The 17,837-nt window shown below is 38.2% G+C and overlaps 1 protein-coding gene and 1 long non-coding RNA gene across 5 annotated transcripts; both read right to left on the bottom strand.

Moving 5' to 3' along the window:
• Positions 1-7: 7 nt before the first annotated feature.
• On the bottom strand, positions 8-12,966 carry LOC108951472 (uncharacterized). 3 transcript variants are annotated; one of them, XR_010492112.1, is made up of 4 exons: positions 12,806-12,966; positions 6,654-8,698; positions 2,249-4,755; positions 8-1,758 (listed from the first exon to the last, which is right to left on the bottom strand). It is a non-coding gene; the product is annotated as an uncharacterized LOC108951472 (long non-coding RNA). The 3 variants fall into 3 exon arrangements; XR_010492111.1 differs by lacking the exon at positions 2,249-4,755 and having other exon boundaries at positions 6,654-8,472; positions 8,548-8,698; XR_010492110.1 differs by lacking the exon at positions 2,249-4,755.
• Positions 12,967-13,942: 976 nt separating this feature from the next.
• LOC103969654 (transcription termination factor MTERF15, mitochondrial-like) lies at positions 13,943-17,837 on the bottom strand. 2 transcript variants are annotated; one of them, XM_009383259.3, is made up of 2 exons: positions 17,675-17,837; positions 13,943-15,626 (listed from the first exon to the last, which is right to left on the bottom strand). In XM_009383259.3, exon 2 carries the CDS (start codon positions 15,249-15,251, stop codon positions 14,064-14,066), a length of 1,188 nt encoding a protein of 395 aa, XP_009381534.2. In that variant the 5' UTR covers positions 15,252-15,626; positions 17,675-17,837; the 3' UTR covers positions 13,943-14,063. The 2 variants fall into 2 exon arrangements, with proteins under 2 accessions (XP_009381534.2, XP_009381535.2); XM_009383260.3 differs by having other exon boundaries at positions 17,687-17,837.

Here is a 17,837-nt window from a genome sequence, read left to right as displayed (position 1 = left end):
TCTAGTGTTGTAGGCAAAAGATAATTAGAAATAAAATATCAAACTCAACAGGGATGTTCTACTCAGACGAAACACCTAAAGAATATAAGTTGTCACATATTTAAGATGATTAAATAGTGCAGTAAGTATGCAATTAGGATTACACTTTTGTCTCCAGGAAGCACTTGCAATCCTAATTTTCAGCGACAACATGGTGCTTTCCCTGCACAGCAGCAACAAAGGAACTATAGAGAGCAGTAAATTTCTCCTTGTACGGGAAAAGATATTTGTTTATGAACTTCCCCTCGGTTAGTAGCATGACAGACATAAGGCTATGTCCTTTATCCAGCAATTTATTCTGCTCAAGAAAATTCATAACTTCAAGTCGAGGTCTCAACCTCTTCTCCAAGCTATATGAAAGAATCCCAGGATGGCGAATGATATACTGCAGCTCACAACCAGCTTCCTTCAACAGGAATGTCATCTTGTCAGATATGTTATTCTTTGAGAGTGTCCAAACACCTGGGTTCTTCCTGAGTATGGCAACGATGTCTGGCTGGGACCAGCCAAAGCTCTTCAAGGTTGCAAAGGTAGCATCAAACTTAGATCTGCTCATGTTCAAGACAGCAACAAGTGCATAAGGGAACGTTCCACAATCATGTGGCACACCCAACTCCTCAACATGGTCCATAACTTCCTTAATAAATTTGTTTTTTCGAACAACAAAACCAGGATTCAACACCACCATACGCGCGATGCATTCATCACTGATGCCACATTCCCTTAAGAGAGAGATATTGGGCTCTATCTTCCGAGCTAAGCTACAAGTAAGAAGAAATAGGTTCTTCCTGCAGACTTTCAGTAACCTCTCATTAGAACCAAGTAGTGCCTTCAAGAAGTTCAAATTCGGTTGGAAATTATGAAAGAGTATAGTCGGACATGTTGAAACCAACTGAACTATTTCGGTAACAGAAAATCCCATGTCCTGCAAAGATCTCATCTTGGGCTTCAGTGTAGTCTCTACATTAGCACGCAGCAACTTGGGTGCCTTCTGGGTAAGTTTCATGACTTGTACATCGCTCCAACCGTTCTGCTTAAAGAACTCAATGGAAAGACTCGAAGAATTTTTACGACAGGTGTGATACTTGGCTGTTTTTGCAGCCTTTTCTGAGGAAAGTTCACATGATTGAAGGGGGTTGACCACTATCAAGTTGGAACTGTGCTCTGAATTTTCGTATGTGGCAGTGGAAAAGTTAAACAGGCCGCAAAGTTGATAGGAGGAAAGATAAATGGAGGAATTGTTACATGGGAAAAGGCAAAAGAGCCTTTTTTGCAACAAAAACATCATCTTTTGAAGCAGTATCGTGTGCTGTTTGCAGAAAAATACAAAAAAACTAATCTAATACAGGCCCTCTCTAAGTCCAACTCCTCTTCTACCTCAGATCAAGCGCATCCAAACTAAATATATTTTCTGTATCTGCTTCCAACCAAAAGGAAGTTGAAAACTTCAAGCTGATCATCTGTATCAGATAAAATTCCTCACATAAATCCACCTGCCATCAGTTCCCATAAACCATTTCTTTCAGATTAAAGTCTCTAAATGGTGTTTGAGTGTGGATTATGAGTACCTTTGATCATTTACTTATTATCATGCTCAAATCCAAGCAATTCTCCACCACTGAAATAATGTCTTGATGTGACACATGCGCACTGACACTACCTTCCACTATTTATCTATTGCAGTTAGTAGCTTCAGAAACTGTGAAGCACGCTATAACCCTGCAGATATTGAAAAATGATATCAAATATATTTTCATCAAATATGCAGCATAAGAGTGACAATGGCATTAACTATGTTGATCGTATACAGATGATATTCAAGTTTGTGCTAATAGGTTGAACATCAGTCAAGGACTTGCACTAGGTACTTCAGCATTCAGATTAGGTGGAAGATGCATAATGTTTTGTCTAACATCAGATTCACTAATGTCCTACAACGAAAACCTGAAACATTTCAAATGCGCACTTCCAGAATAATTGATCCTTTTCATCAAGAATGTAAAGAAATGATTCACTTACAGGTCAAACTAGACCGGTATGTGGAAAAGACATTGTTTGAGAAATTTGTGGATTGGATCAAATTTAAAAGGATTAAGAGAATGAACACTCTAATCAAGATGAACTAGAGACACCCAACCGTCATAATCATTCGACCAATGTGAAAAAGCAAAGGAGTAGACAAAGGGGAAGACAATAGCATCAGTCGCACCGTTGAAAAGAATCGTGTCGGACGACAAGACATCTTCTCAATCGCATTCAACAACCCGCTCCATCCAAAGACATGACAGCGTCGTAGACAAAGTACCTTCACCGCTGATAGCAGCAACGCTAGAGATGATCACATCTACACAATTTAAGGGTGGTACATGGACTGAAAAGCAATATTTTACACATATCACTCAGGATTCAGATCATTAAGCTCGATGAGATTTTGGTCATGTTTACGCATAGAAGGGAAAGTGAAAAACAGTAGATGGTTTTCAACAGATACGACAGAGCCTACATGACATAGACACAGCGCAAAGCTCATCGTATGCATAGTCATTATATTATGAAGAATCTTATAGCCAACAGCAATACAATCATGGCTGGTCATTCTTCTCCGAGCAATAATGCAATGATCGAGCTAATGACACGAAGCAACAAATCAATAGCGAAAGTAGAAGTTATGACATTCTCCATGCTCCACACCAATATATGTCACAACCATCCTTGCCTCAGGAGCTGCCTTAGACACATGGTTCAAGACAATCAAACTACGACCAAACCGCATTAATGTACTAATGGCATACGGTGTATTAGTATACTATGTCACGGGATCAATTTTAGGATTGGGTCTAACAAGCATATCAAATTTATATATAGAGATAGAGGATTGAAGACCTCGATCCACACCCAGTGGAATCCCGTCGTTCTTTTTGGTGATAGAACCAAGTATATCCATCGATTGATTACTTGATTTAATTGAATCTTAAAGTTTAAATTGTTTAACTAAAAAATCTAATAATTCATCGATTAATTACTTGATTCATTTGAATCTTAACGTTTAAGTTGTTTAAATAAATAATCTAAAAAATCAAATAATTTCTTTATAAATAATTTAATATTAACATAATGGCGATTGAGAACGTACGACAAAGATATTCCTTAAAGCACAAAAAAGATGTGTCACTATTCTTTCCTAAATTAGATTATTTTTGCTAAAATTATAATAAATTTAAATTTATTTCAAACTTAAAAACTTTAATCTAACTTTTTCCATTTTTGAGCTATCTTTGATAATTTTTCTATATCGTCAATATGCCCTATCATATCGACACGTACTGACATATAATACCTTGGTACATACCATACCGATGATCAATTGATACATTGGTATAGATCGGTAGGGTGAACCTTGGTTTATGGTATCAGAGCTTGGTTTCAACAGAAATTGTTTTTCTTTTTTCTCTCAACCTTAATTGTTAAAAAAAATTTCCTCTATTGAGTCTATTCTGCCACACTCCGGATTAGCCCCAACTATTTCTTCTTCTTCGTTTGTTTATGAGGAACCTATGCTACAATGTCTAGAGGAGAGAAAATTGAAACCAATGCTTCAATCTCCAATAAACAGCTTAGGTGGCAATCCATCCTTGCTGATTATAATACATAAACTCAACAGAGAGAACTTTCTACATTGGTCCTAGTCTGTAAAACTGTATATCTGAGGAAAAGGAAAGATCAACAATTTGACCAGATCAATGACACCTGCAGAGGATGATCCCAAGTTCAAAGTATGCGATTATGAAAATTCCATAACCACATCATCATTGACAAACTTTGTGAAACCATAAATTGAACAAACTTTTATGTTTTGACCAATACAAAAGAGTTATGGGATACCGTGATCGAGACATTCAAATAGGGAATTCAACCCAAGTATTTGAGATTACAAGTAAGATCAAAGACCTGAAAAAAGGTAATGCTAGTGTTGCAAAACACTTTAATACCTTGAAGACACTCTCCAAGAGCTTGATATTTTTTATGATCTTGAGTGGTCATGTGCTACTGATAATGTTCAATATATAAAAATGCTTGAGAGGGCTCGAGCCATTCAATTTTTGATAGATTTAAACAAAGAACTAGATGAAGTTCATGAATGAATATTGGGAGAGGATCCATTGTCATCCCTCCAAGCTATATTATCTAAAGTTAGGAGGGAGGAAAGTCTAAGACAGGTCTTGATGGGATCTCCCACTCCATCTACGGTTGCAAAAAATTCGGCACATATTATGACAACTGAAATTACTTCTGCTCATGCTCTGCAATGTAATCAAAGAAAGGGAGCTGATAAAAGCAAAGTATGGTTTTGCAACAAACCAAGACACGCAAGAGAAACTTGTTGGAAGATACATGAAAAACCAACAAACTGGAAGAACAATCGAGTTCCAAATAAGATTAATAGCCAAGAATTTCAAGTAGAAAACAATCTGCCCCTCTAAAGGAGCCAAAACGCATCTATTCGGTAAGAAACAAATTGAGCAACTGTTTCAGTTTCTAAACCAATCCCAAAATCCTAATCCTTCTCCTTCATCATCTAGCTCTTTGGCCAAGAAAGATAATTATTTCACAACTTTGTTTGCTTCTTTGATCGCAAGGCTCCTTGGATCATAGATTCAGGTGCAACAGACCATTTGACTAGCCTTTCACACTTGTTTTCCTCCTACACACCTTGTCCTGGAAAGAAAAAGATGTTGATATATCACTTTCTTTTATAGCAGGAAAAGGCACAGTTGCAATTTCAGATTCCTTTATATTAAATTCTATACTTTATGTTCCCAACTTGTTTTGCAACTTGTTGTCTATTAGCAAACTCACAAAGGATTTGTACTATGTCACTAAATTATTTCCTTTTTACTATAAATTTCAGGACCTATATTCGAGGAAGACGATTGACGGTGCTAAAGAGAGTGTAGGACCTTATTATCTTGAAGAAGACGTTACATGAAGTAGATTGATATTTCATAAAGGAGAAAATTAAAGAAGGAATTGTCTGCATATCTTATATTCCTACAAAGAAGCAACTAGCAAATATTTTTACTAAAGAGCTTCAAAGATTTTCTTATGAGGATCTAACTAACAACCTAAGAATGATTAACATTTTCGAACCAGCTTGAGGGGGAATATAGAAAATTCCATAATTAAGCATTTTATAATCACATAATTAAGGGAATTTATCCCCTATTTTGGACCACTCAATCAATATTACATCCGCCCACATTACAGGAAAAGAATTAGAATAAAAAATTGTATGGAATCAATTTGCTTAGCTGTACAGCTTGTAATCAACCTATCTATATCTTCCTTTGTATAAAGAAAAGATTAATGAATGAAAGAAATTATATTCTCTTGTGTTCATCTTAGATATATTTATAAGTAAAACGGATGTGGAATTGTCAGACTTATACATGATTCTATTGACAAAATAATATAATTTTCTTTGGCCAGCGACCCAATCTCCATCTCTGCTATCTCTTGTTCTATCTTTTCCATGCATTTTTTTCCGTCAAAAGACTGTCCAATTCTATTTGCTCTCTTTAAAAGCAGCACTTCTCCTGTTGTCTATGTTATCAACATTATTCACCTTGTAGCTTGCTATTTCTCCAAAGTAAATTCTCATACATGACATGCATGCATTTTCAGAACATTCCAAGAACCAGAAATTAATCGTCAGTTGTCAAAAAAAAAAAACATCATTGGAGATATTGTATGATAAGAAAATTGCAAAAACTGAGCACCATATATGACCACAGTACCTGGCTACAATCAAGTTGCGTTAATCTAAATTAATATATCAAAATTATTTTTTATGGCCTCCTTAATGTGTTTCAATGATCAGGAAATGAGTATGTAAAAAAGATCACTTGTTCCATGCTACTGTACCAATGTCCAAGACAGTATTGTTAAAGGCACTCGCCCAAGCTCCGCAAAGAACTAGCCAATATAAAATAATAAAAAATATAATTAACAAAAAACCCAGGCATTAAAATAAAAATTAGACAAAATGAGTTTCATCTAATTTCATTTTCAAATCGTCACCACTAAATATCAAATTACATTGATTTAACTATCTAGAAAACATTAAAGTGCTAAATTAGCCAAATCTAATAATAAGATAACTAAAAAAAGAAGATTAACATAAAAAATGACATTTTTCAAAATTATAGTAAAAAATAACAATTCAAAATTACAGCAGTCACATATACAGAAAGGAGGAGTGAGCAGGAGGAAGAAGACGGGGCTGTGGTCTGGGAGCAGCGAGGAAGAGGGGAAGAGAGAGAAGAGGTCTGCGAAGGGGGTTGCGACGAGGCGAGGGTCCGGTGGACTGTGATGAACAGGGGGAAGAGGGAGGAGGGAGGAGGAGGAAGGAGAAGGGACGGGGAGGATGGTATCGGGGAAGAAAAACAAAGAAAAACTGGGGGAAGAGGGAAGAGGGAAGAGGGAAGAGGGAGGAAGGAGGAGGAGGGTGGTGTCGGATAAGGGGGCGAGCTTGCGACGAAAGGGGGAGAGGGAGAAGGGAGTGTGCGATGGCGAAGGAGGAAGAGAAAGAGAAAGAGAAAGAGAAAGAGAGATACCGGGAGGGGAAGACGGCACCGCCAACTGTCGCTGTTTCCCGATGGAGAGGACGGCAGCCGTCGTTCACTGAGGAGACGCCGCAGTCGCCAAAGAAAGAGAGCGGTCGCTGCGATTAGGGCAGGGTTGCGCCGCGGGGGTTTGGGTGGGGTTCGAAATGTGATTCACGTTCGATCCGGATTTTAATCATTCGGGCGCCTGACCGGTCGAACCGCCTCCGGTTGAATTCGTGGGGCCCACCCCTCTTATCGGATGCTCATGTAACAAACTAGTCGATGCCAAAATAACTAATTTTTCGACTAATTACTTGTACTCATTCACATCGATATCAAAATCAACAGTGATGTTCTACTCAGAAGAAACTCCTGAAGATTATAAATTGTCACTAATTTAAGATGATTAAATAGTGCAGTCAGTATGCAATAGGTTTACACTTTTGTCTCGAGGAAGCACTCGCAATCCTAATTTTCAGCGACAACATGGTGCTTTCCCTGCACAGAAGCAACATAGGCATCATAGAGAGCAGTAAATTTCTCCTTGTACGGGAATAGAAATTGGTTCATGAACTTCTGCTCAGTTAGTGGCATGACATATAAAAGGCTATGTCCTTTATCCAGCAATTTATTCTGCTCAAGAAAATTTATAACTTCATGTCGTGGTCTCACCCTCTTCTCCAAGCTATATGAAAGAATCCCAGGATTGCGAATGATATACTGCAGCTCACAACCAGCTTCCTTCGTCAGGAATGTAAATTTGTCAGATATGTTCTTCTTTGAGAGTCTCCAAACACATGGGCTCTTCCTGAGTATGGCAATGATGTCTGGCTGGGACCAACCAAAGCTCTTAAAGGTTGCAAAGGTAGCATCACACTTAGATCTGCTCATGTTCATGACAGAATGAAGTGCATGACGGAACATTCCACAATCCCGTGGCACACCCAACTCCTCAACATAATCGATAACTTCCCTAATAAATTTGTTTTTTCGAACAACAAAACCCGGATTCAACACCACCATACCCGCGATGCATTCATCACTGATGCCACATTCCCTTAAGAGAGATATATTGGGCTCTATCTTCCGAGCTAGGTTAGAAGTAAGAAGAAATCGGTTCCTACTGCAGGCTTTCAGTAACCTCTCATTAGAACCAAGTAGTGACTTCAAGAAGTTCAAATTCGGTTGGATATTATGAAAAAGTATAGTCGGACATTTTGAAACCAACTGAACTATTTCAGTATCAGAAAATCCCATGTCCTGCAAAGATCTCATCCTGGGCTTCAGTGTAGTCTCTACCTTAGCACGCAGCAACTTGGGTGCCTTCTGGGTAACTTTCATGACTTGTGCATCGCTCCAACCGTTCTGCTTAAAGAACTCGGTGGAAAGACTTGAAGAATTTTTACAACAGGCGTGATACTTGGCTGTTTTTGCAGCCTTTTCTGAGGAAAGTTCACATGATTGAAGGGGGTTGACCACTATAAAGTTGGAACTTTGCTCTGAACTTCCGTATTTGGCAGTGGAAAAGTTAAACAGGCCGCAAAGTTGATAGGAGGAAAGATAAATGGAGGAATTGTTACATGGGAAAAGGCAAAAGAGCCTTTTTTGCACCAAAAACATCATCTTTTGAAGCAGTATCGTGTGCTGTTTGCAGAAAAATACAAGAAAACTAATCTAATCGCTGCCCTCTCTAAGTCCAACTCCTCTTCTACCTCAGATCAAGCACATCCAAACTAAATATATTTTCTGTATCTGCTTCCAACCAAAAGGAAGTTGAAAACTTCCAGCTGATAATCTGTAACGGATAAAATTCCTCACGTAAATCCACCTGCATTCAGTTCCCATAAACCATTTCTTTCAGATTTAAGTCTCTAAATGGTGTTTGAGTGTTGATTAAGAGTACCTTTGATCATTTACTTATTATCATGCTCACATCCAAGCAATTCTCCACTACTGAAATAATGTCTTGATTTGACACATGCGCACTGACACTACCTTCCACTATTTATCTATTGTCGTTAGTAGCTTCAGAAACTGTGAAGCACGCTATATCCCTGCAGATATTGAAAATGATATCAAATGTATTTTCATCAAATATGTGGCATAAGAGTGACAATGGCATTAGCTATGTTGATCGTATACAAACGATATTCAAGTTTGTACTAATAGGTTGAACATCAGTCAAGGACTTGCAATAGGTACTTCAGCATTCAGATTAGGTGGAAGATGCATAATGTTTTGTCTAACATCAGATTCACTAATGTCCTACAACGAAAACCTGACACATTTCAAATGAGCACTTCCAGAAAAATTGATCATTTTCATCAAGAATGAAAAGAGATGATTCACTTCTAGGTCTAACAAGACCGGTAAGAAGAAAAGACATTGTTTGAGAAATTTGTGGATTTGATCAAATTTGAGAGGATTAAGAGGAAGAACGCTCTAATCAAGATGAACTAGAGACACTCAACCGTCATAATCGTTCGACCAATGTGCAAAAGCAAAGGAATAGGCAAAGGGGAAGACAATATCATCAGTCAGACCGTTGAAAATAATCATGTCGGACGACGAGACACCTTCTCAATCGCATTCAACAACCCACTCCGTCCAAAGACATGATAGCGAAGGAGACACAATACCTCGACCGATGATGGCAACAACGCTTGAGATGGTCATGTCTACACAATTTGAAGGTGGTGGATAGACTGAGGAGCAGTATTTTACACATACCACCCAAAATTCAAATCATTAAGCTCAACGAGATATTGGTCATGTTCATACATAGAAGGGAAAGGGGAAGACGGTAGATGGTTTTCAGCAGATGCGATAGAGCCTACACGACATAGACACAACGCGAAGCTCATCGTATGCACGACCATCATATTATGATGAATCTTACAGCGCGAAGCTCATCGTATGCACGACCATCATATTATGTGGATTGGATCAAATTTGAAAGGATTGAGAGGAAGAACACACTAATCAAGATGAACTAGAGACACCTAATCGTCATAATAGTTCGACTAATGTGCAAAAACAAAGGAATAGACAAAGGGGAAGACAATAGCATCAGTTGCACCGTTGAAAAGAATCATGTCAGACGACAAGACACCTTCTCAATTGCATTTAACAACTCACTCAGTCCAAAGACATGACAACGACGTAGACACAGTGCCTTGACCGATGATGGCAACGATGCCAGATATGGTCACATCTACATAATTTAAGGGTGGTGCATGAACCGAGAAGCAGTATTTTACACGTACCACCCAGGATTCTGATAATTAAGCTCGATGAGATATTGGTCATGTGTATACATACAAGGGAAAGGGGAAGACAATGGATAGTTTTCAGCAAATGCGACAGAGTCTACACGACATAGACAAAGCGTGAAGCTCATCATATGCACGGCGATCATATTATGAAGAATCTTACAGTCAACAGTAATACAATCTTGGCTGATTATTCTTCTCCGAGCAACAATACGATGATCGATCTTATGACACGAAACAACAAATTAGTGGCGAAAGTAGAAGTTTTGATATTCTCTATGCTCCACACATATATATGTCACAAACATCCTTGCCTCAGAAGCTGCCTTGGACACATGGTTCAAGGCAATCAAACTACGACCAAACCACATTAATACACTAATGGCGTACAGTTCATCAGTATACTATGTCGCGGGATCAATTTTAGGTTTGGGTCTAACAAATATATCAAATATATATATATATATATAGAGGATTGAAGACCCCGATCCACAGCCAATGGAATCCAGTCATTCTTTTTTGTGATAGAACCATGTATATCCATCGATTGATTACTTGATTCATTTGAATCTTAAAGTTTAAGTTGTTAAAATAAACAATCTAACAATTTATCGTTAATTACTTGTTTCATTTGAATCTTAAAGTTTAAGCTGTTTAAATAAACAATCTAATAATTCAAATCATTTTTTTGTAAATAATTCAATATTAACATAAGGACGATTAAGTACGTACCACAAAGATATTCCTTAAAGCTTGAAAAAGATGTGTCACTATTCTTTCCTAAATTAGATTTTTTTTGCTAAAATTATAGTAAATTTAAATTTATTTCCAACTTAAAAACTTTAATCTAACTTTCTTCCTTTTTTTGAGTTATTTTCGATAATTTTTCTAAACCATCGATATGCCCCATCATACAACACATACCGACATACAATACCTTGGCACTTACCATACCGATGATCGATCGATACACTAGTATAGATCGGTAAGGTGAACCTCGATTCATGGTATCGGAGCTTGGTTTCAATAGAAATTGTTTTTCTTCTTTCTCTCAACCTTAATTGTTAAAAAAAAAATCCTTTGTTCTACCACTCTCCAGATTAGCCCCAACTATTTCTTCTTCTTCGTTTGTTTGTGAGGTACCTATGCTATTATGTCTAAAGGAGAGAAAATTGAAACCAATGCTTCCATCTTCAACAAACAGCTTAGGTGGCATCCATCCTTGCTGATTATAATACAAAAACTCAACAGAGAGAGCTTTCTTCATTGGTCTCAGTCTGTAAAACTGTATATCCGAGGAAGAGGAAAGATCAACAATTTGACCATATCAATGACGCCTGCAGAGGATAATCCCAAGTGCAAAGTATGCGATTATGAAAATTCCATAATCATATCATCATTGACAAGCTTTGTGAAACCAATCAGGCATGGTCCTTTGTATAAAGAAAAGATTAATGAATGAAAGAAACTATATTCTCTTGGGTTCATCTTAGATATATTTATAAGTAAAACGGATGTGGAATTGTCAGCACTTCTATTTGCTTAGCTGTAGAGTTTGCTTAGCTGTACAGTTTGTAATCAACCTATCTATATCTTCCTTTGTATAAAGAAAAGATTAATGAATGAAAGAAACTATATTCTCTTGGGTTCATCTTAGATATATTTATAAGTAAAACGGATGTGGAATTGTTAGGCTTATACATGATTCTATTGACAAAAGAATATAATTCTCTTTGGCCAGCGGCCCAATCACCATCTCTGCTATCTCTTGTTCTATCTTTTCCATGCATTTTTTTCCCCTCAAAAGACTGTCCAATTCTATTTGCTCTCTTTAAAAGCAGCACTTCTCCTGTTGTCTATGTTATCAACATTATTCAACTTGTATGCATTTTCAGAACATTCCAAGAACCAGAAATTAATCGTCAGTTGTCAAAAAAAAAAAAAACATCATTGGAGATATTGTATGATAAGAAAATTGCAAAAACTGAGCACCATATATGACCACAGTACCTGGCTACAATCAAGTTACGTTAATCTAAATTAATATATCAAAATTATTTTTTATGGCCTCCTTAATGGGTTACAATGATCAGGAAATGAGTATGTAAAAAAGATCACTTGTTCCATTCTACTGTACCAATGTTTAAGACAGTATTGTTAAAGGCACTCGCCCAAGCTCCGCAAAGAACTAGCCAATATAAAATAATAAAAAAATATAATTAACAAAAAAGCCAGGCATTAAAATAAAAATTAGACAAAATGAGTTTCATCTAATTTCATTTTCAAATCATCACCACTAAATATCAAATTACATTGATTTAACTATCTAGTAAACATTAAAGTGCTAAATTCTCCAAATCTAATAACAAGATAACTATAAAAAAGAAGATTAACATCAAAAATGACATTTTCATAATTATATAAAAATAATAATAATTCAAAATTAACAATTCAAAATTAAAGCAGTCACAAATACAGAAAGAAGTGAGGAGGAGGAAGAAGACAGGCTGTGGTCTGGGAGCAGCGGGGAGGAGGGGAAGAGGCAGAAGGGGTCTGCGAAGGGGGGTTGCGACGAGGCGACGGGGCGGGGGTCTGCGATGAACAGGGGGAAGAGGGAGGAGGAAGGAAAGGGGAGGGGGAGGATGGTATCGAGGAAGAAAAACAAAGAAAAATTGGAGGAAGAGGGAAGAGAGAGGAAGGAGGTGGAGGATGGTGTCGGGGAAGGGGGCGAGCTTGCGACGAAAGGGGGAGAGGGAGGAGGGATCGGGGAAGGGGGCTTGGCGCCCGTGGGGCGTGGTGGGGGCGGGGGCTGAGATGAACAGAGGGGAAAGACGGAGGAGAAGGGAGTGTGCGATGGCGAAGGAGGAAGAGAAAGAGAAAGAGAGATACCGGGAGCGGAAGACGCCACCGCCAACTGTCGCTGTTTCCCGATGGAGAGGAAGGCAGCCGTCGTTCACTGAGAAGACGCCGCAGTCGCCGAAGAAAAATAGCAGTCGCTGCGATTAGGGCAGCGTCGCGCCACGGGGGTTTGCGTGGGGTTCGAAATGCGACTCAGGTTCGATCCGGATTTTAATCATTCGGGCGCCTGACCCGTCATAAGCAGCAAATTTTCTGGAACTAATTTAGTTCAAAAACTGATACAGAAAAATGTGAGATCCATTTGTTTTTTTGTTGTGAAAAATCTTACATATCTTTTATGTCTATTCAAAAAATTTTAAAAGAATTTTACACCGTTCAATATCATTATCGATTTATAATCAATGATTTATAATCAATAGTTACCCCACAATCATCCAATAATCTTCTTTGTCCACTTTTTTGAGAATCTTTCATTAAATTAAAATTTTAATAACTAAACATATTTTACTAAAAAGATAATGATATTGTTCCTTATTTTGAAGACACCAAAATAGTACTTACATGAAAATAAAAATAAAAAGTCAACAAAATTTCTGACAATGATTGTACCAAGTTAAAATTAGATATCTTTAATATTCTTTCAGAATTTCTGACAAGAATTTTATTCTCTGCAACATCATTGTCAGCTTATAATCAGTAGTCGCTCCACAACTATTCAACAATCTTCTTTTCACTACTCCCCCACAACTATCTAATAATCTTCTTTGTCTGCTTTGTCTACTCTTCTGAATCTTTCCTCATAGACACTTTCATTAAATTAAAATTTTATCAACTAAACATATTACTAAAAAATTAATGATACTGTTTCTTATTTTTAAGATACTAAATAATTCATAACTAACTATAGATATATGCTATAAATGTGTTCATTTTATCACCTACCTGGTAATTATTCTCTTAATTTAATTCAACTATTATTATCAAAAAAATAGATATGCACCAATGTAGCTCAAATTCAATAATCTTTCTGGACCTGTGATGGGTGCTCAATTTGGTTACCTGTCTGAAGTAATTGACTTTCCCCCTCTACCAATTTCTGAGACATTAGCATAAAAGAATCAGTACCTTTTGTTGTCGGAAAAAATAAATAGAAGAACAATCACCAAATCAACATGGAAGTTATACTCCAACAAACTCTTGCAGAATTTAAATTGTCACAAATATAAAATGATTAATTTGCAATCAGCATGCAATAGGTTGACACAGTCTTAAGGAAGCGCTTGCAATCCTAGTTTTCCCCAACAATGTGGGGCTTTCCCTGCACAGCAACAACATAGGAATCATATTGAGCAATAAATTTCTCCTTGCGAAGCAGGAAAAGGAATTTGTTTCTGAACTTCTCTTCAGATAGCAGCATGACAGATAGCAGGTTATATCCTTTATCCAGCAATTTATTCTGATCAAGAAAATTCATAACTTCATATCGAGGTCTCAACCTCTTCTCCAAGCTATATGTAAGAAGCACGGGATGGCAAATGATATATGCAAGCTCACAACCAGCTTCCTTCATCAGGAATGTCATCTTGTCAGATAAGTTCTCCTTTGAGTAATTCCAAATGACTGGATGCCTCCTGAATGCAGCAAGGCTGTCTGGTTGGGACCACCCAAAGCTCATCAGGGTTGCAAAGGTGGCATCAAACCTGGACCTGCTCAGGGTCAAGACTGTTGAAATTGCATGAGGGAACATTTTACAGTCACGTGACACACCCAACTCTTCAACATGTTTGATAGATTCGTTGATACATTTGTTCGTTAGACAAAAAAACCTCGGTAGTGCCACCACCATCTGCATGATGCATTGCTCACTGATGCCACATTCCCTCAAGAGAGATATATTGGGCTCAATCTTTCGAGCCAAGCTAGAAGTAAGCAGAAACATGTTCCCCCTGCTGGCTTTAATTAACCTCTCATTAGAACCAAGAAATGACCTCCAGAAGTTGATCCTCGGTTGGATGTCACGTAGAAGGAGCAGACCCGGACATGATGAAACCAGCTGAACTATTTCAGTGTCAGAAAATCCCATGTCCTGCAAAGATCTCATCCTGGGCTTCAGGATAGTCTCTACATTAGCAAATATCAACTTGGGTTTCCTCTGGGTAAGCTTCATGACTTGTGCATCACTCCAACCGCGCTGCTTAAAGAACTCAATGGAAGGACTTGAACTTGATAGTTTGTTTTCACAGATGCGATCCTTGGCCCTTTTTGCAACCTCTTTTGAGGAAAGTTCACATGACTCAAGGGGGTCGACCAATGTAAAGTTGGATCTATGATTTGAACTGCGCTCTTTGGCAGTGGAAAAGCTAAACAGACTGCAGAGTTGATAGGAGGAAAGATAGATGTTGGACTTGTTACAAGAGAGAAGGCAAAGGAGCCTCTTCTGCACCGGAAACATTAGTCTTTTGAGGCAGTATCCCATACTGTTTGCAGAAAAATACAAGAAAAGTAGTCTTATTTCTGCCCTCTCCAAGTCCAAATTCCTCTTCTACCTCAAATCAAGGACGTTGAAAACTTTCAACTAATCATCTGTCTCAGACAACATTCCTTTACCACTCATGTCAATCCACATGCATTCAGTTCCAATCAGCCATTTCTTTCAGAGATAAGTCTCTAAATGGTGTTTGAGAATTGATAAAGAGTACCTATGATTAGTTACTTATTATCATGCTCACATCCGAGCAATTCTCCACCACTGAAATAATGGCATCATATAACACCAAAGCACAGACACAATGTTCCACTTATTTTTCCATTGTAGTTGGTGGCTTTAGATACTACCAAGCATCCTATATCCCTGTAGCAATTTAAAAACCATATCAAATGTATCTTCATCAAATATGCTGCATAAGAGTGGCAAAGGCATTTACCATGTTGATCGTATACAGATGATACTCATGTTTATACTTGTAGGTTGAACATCAATAACTTGCAAATGGTACTACAGAATTCAGAATAACAGGAAGATGCATAATGTTTTCTCTAACATCAGATTCACCATTGTCCTATAACTAAAACCTGGAACATTTCAAATGAGCACTTCCAGAATAATTGATCCTTTTCATCAAGAATGTAGAGAGATGATCTAGTTATAAGTCTAGCAAGACTGGTATGTAGAAAAGACACTGTTTAATTAATTAACAACAGTAATTTGTGAGGTTCAACATGCTAAAAAAGGCATTGTTGATGATGATGAGCAACTTGACAAAAAAAACAACATAGCTGGAAGACCAGAGAAAGGCAATAAATTTTCTGAAAAATGAATAAAGAGATACGAAAACTGCCTCAATCAAGAAATGCTACTAGTTTATTTGGTTCTATGTTGATAAAAGAACTTAATTTATGAGAAAGATTGTTCAGGTAAATAACTTCAACTAAAGTAAAAAATTATATGTAGCGTCAGCTACATATCATTAATGAAGAAAAAAAAGCCTAGATCAGTGAGAATTTGCCAATAAAACCAGCAAGTGCAAACAACCACAATAATAACAAAAGCCATGATGTCCAAACTATTCATGATCAGCCATATGGATCTTCTGCATCATTGAACTCTGTGTAAGAAAATATCTGTAGTTAAATGAAGAGCATTAAAATCTCTTTCTATTGTCACCTGCAAAATCTCCTTCAAATCACCAACTAAACCAGCAAATACAAGATTTGACATTCCAAATATAAGCAGGCATGTGTGTTTTGACGTGCCAACAAGCCTCAAGTAGCGGAGATAGTTGCTTTCAGCACTACAGCAGAGAACACACTATGCTGACATAAAGGTGTAAGGCTATACCTAACCAAATACATTGAGATTTTGGGTCTATTTTCGGGTTTGGAAATCAAGTCAAATTCTAACCAAATACATTGAGGTTTTGGGTCTGTTTTCGGGTTTCGAAATCAAGTCAAATTGTAGTTGTTTACTCAACTTGTACGTTAGATTGAGTCGAGTCCTTTGTATGATTAAGTCAAGTCCTCTGTATCATTTGGGGTTTTGTGTTGAAATTTTCTGATGTGCTTGAAAAGGAAACTGCAATGCAGTAAACATAATAAGAAAACTAAGAGGTTTGATGAACCAAACGCTTCATCAAAATAAGCAGTTGCTGTTGAGAGAGCTTCTTTTGGGAAACCTAGTTAGATTAGTATTATCTTAGGTATATTTTTAATTAAAATGCTTCACATAAGGAATAGTCAGACTTGTGCATGATTATATTGACAAATAATTATGATTTTCTTTGGACAGTGACCCAATTATTGTCTCTGCTATCTCTTGTTCTATCTTTTCCGTGTTTTTTTCTCTTTTTCTCTAAGACTCCCCAATTCCCTTTGCTCTTTATAAAAGCAGCACTTCTCCTGCTGTCTATCTTAACAACAGTATTTAACTTGCATACTGTGACTTGCTATTTCTTTGAAGTAAATGCTCATGACATGCTGCTGACTGCTTGTTGGGAGGGTAGCGGGTAACTATCGGGGAGTAGGAAAGGGGAGGGGAAGATGTATAGAGAGGGCGAAGTGGGGTGTAGAGGAGGGAGATGGGGGCTGTCGGGGCCGGAGCAAGATAATGGAGAGGAGGCTGTCGGGTCCGGAGTAGGAAAACGGAGAGGGGACCGTTGGGATCGAAGTAGGAAAACGGGGGGCGGGGACTGTGATGAAGTGGAGGAGGGGGAGGGATCGGGGAAGAGGGGCGGGGGGCTGCGATGAACGGGTGAAAGAAGGAGGAGGGAGGAGAAGGGAGGAGCAGGATGGTGTCGGGGAAGCGGGAGAGCTGCGACGAAAGGGGGAAGAGGGAGGAGGAGGGAGGAGAAGGGATTGTGCGACGGAGAAGGAGGAGGAGGAGGAGGAGTAAGAGAGAGATACCGGGCGCTGTACCGTTCGCTGAAGGAGAGGAAGCCGCAGCATCCACCGTTCTCCGAGGAAAACGCCGCAGCGATAAGAGCCCAGCGGAGGAAGATGCCGCCGCTGCTGCCGCCTTTCGCCAAGGAAAACGCCGCAGTCGCGGTCGCTGTAGAGAAGGAGACAG

Source organism: Musa acuminata, chromosome BXJ2-10 (assembly GCF_036884655.1).
Source record: "Musa acuminata AAA Group cultivar baxijiao chromosome BXJ2-10, Cavendish_Baxijiao_AAA, whole genome shotgun sequence".
NCBI classification, from domain to species: Eukaryota; Viridiplantae; Streptophyta; class Magnoliopsida; order Zingiberales; family Musaceae; genus Musa; species Musa acuminata.
This window is presented reverse-complemented; position numbering and strand designations above follow the sequence as displayed.

What these genes read in the sequence shown, in the direction of transcription:
- LOC103969654 (XM_009383259.3), bottom strand. Translation starts at nt 15,251, where the DNA reads ATGGGATACTGCCTCAAAAGACTAATGTTTCCGGTGCAGAAGAGGCTC.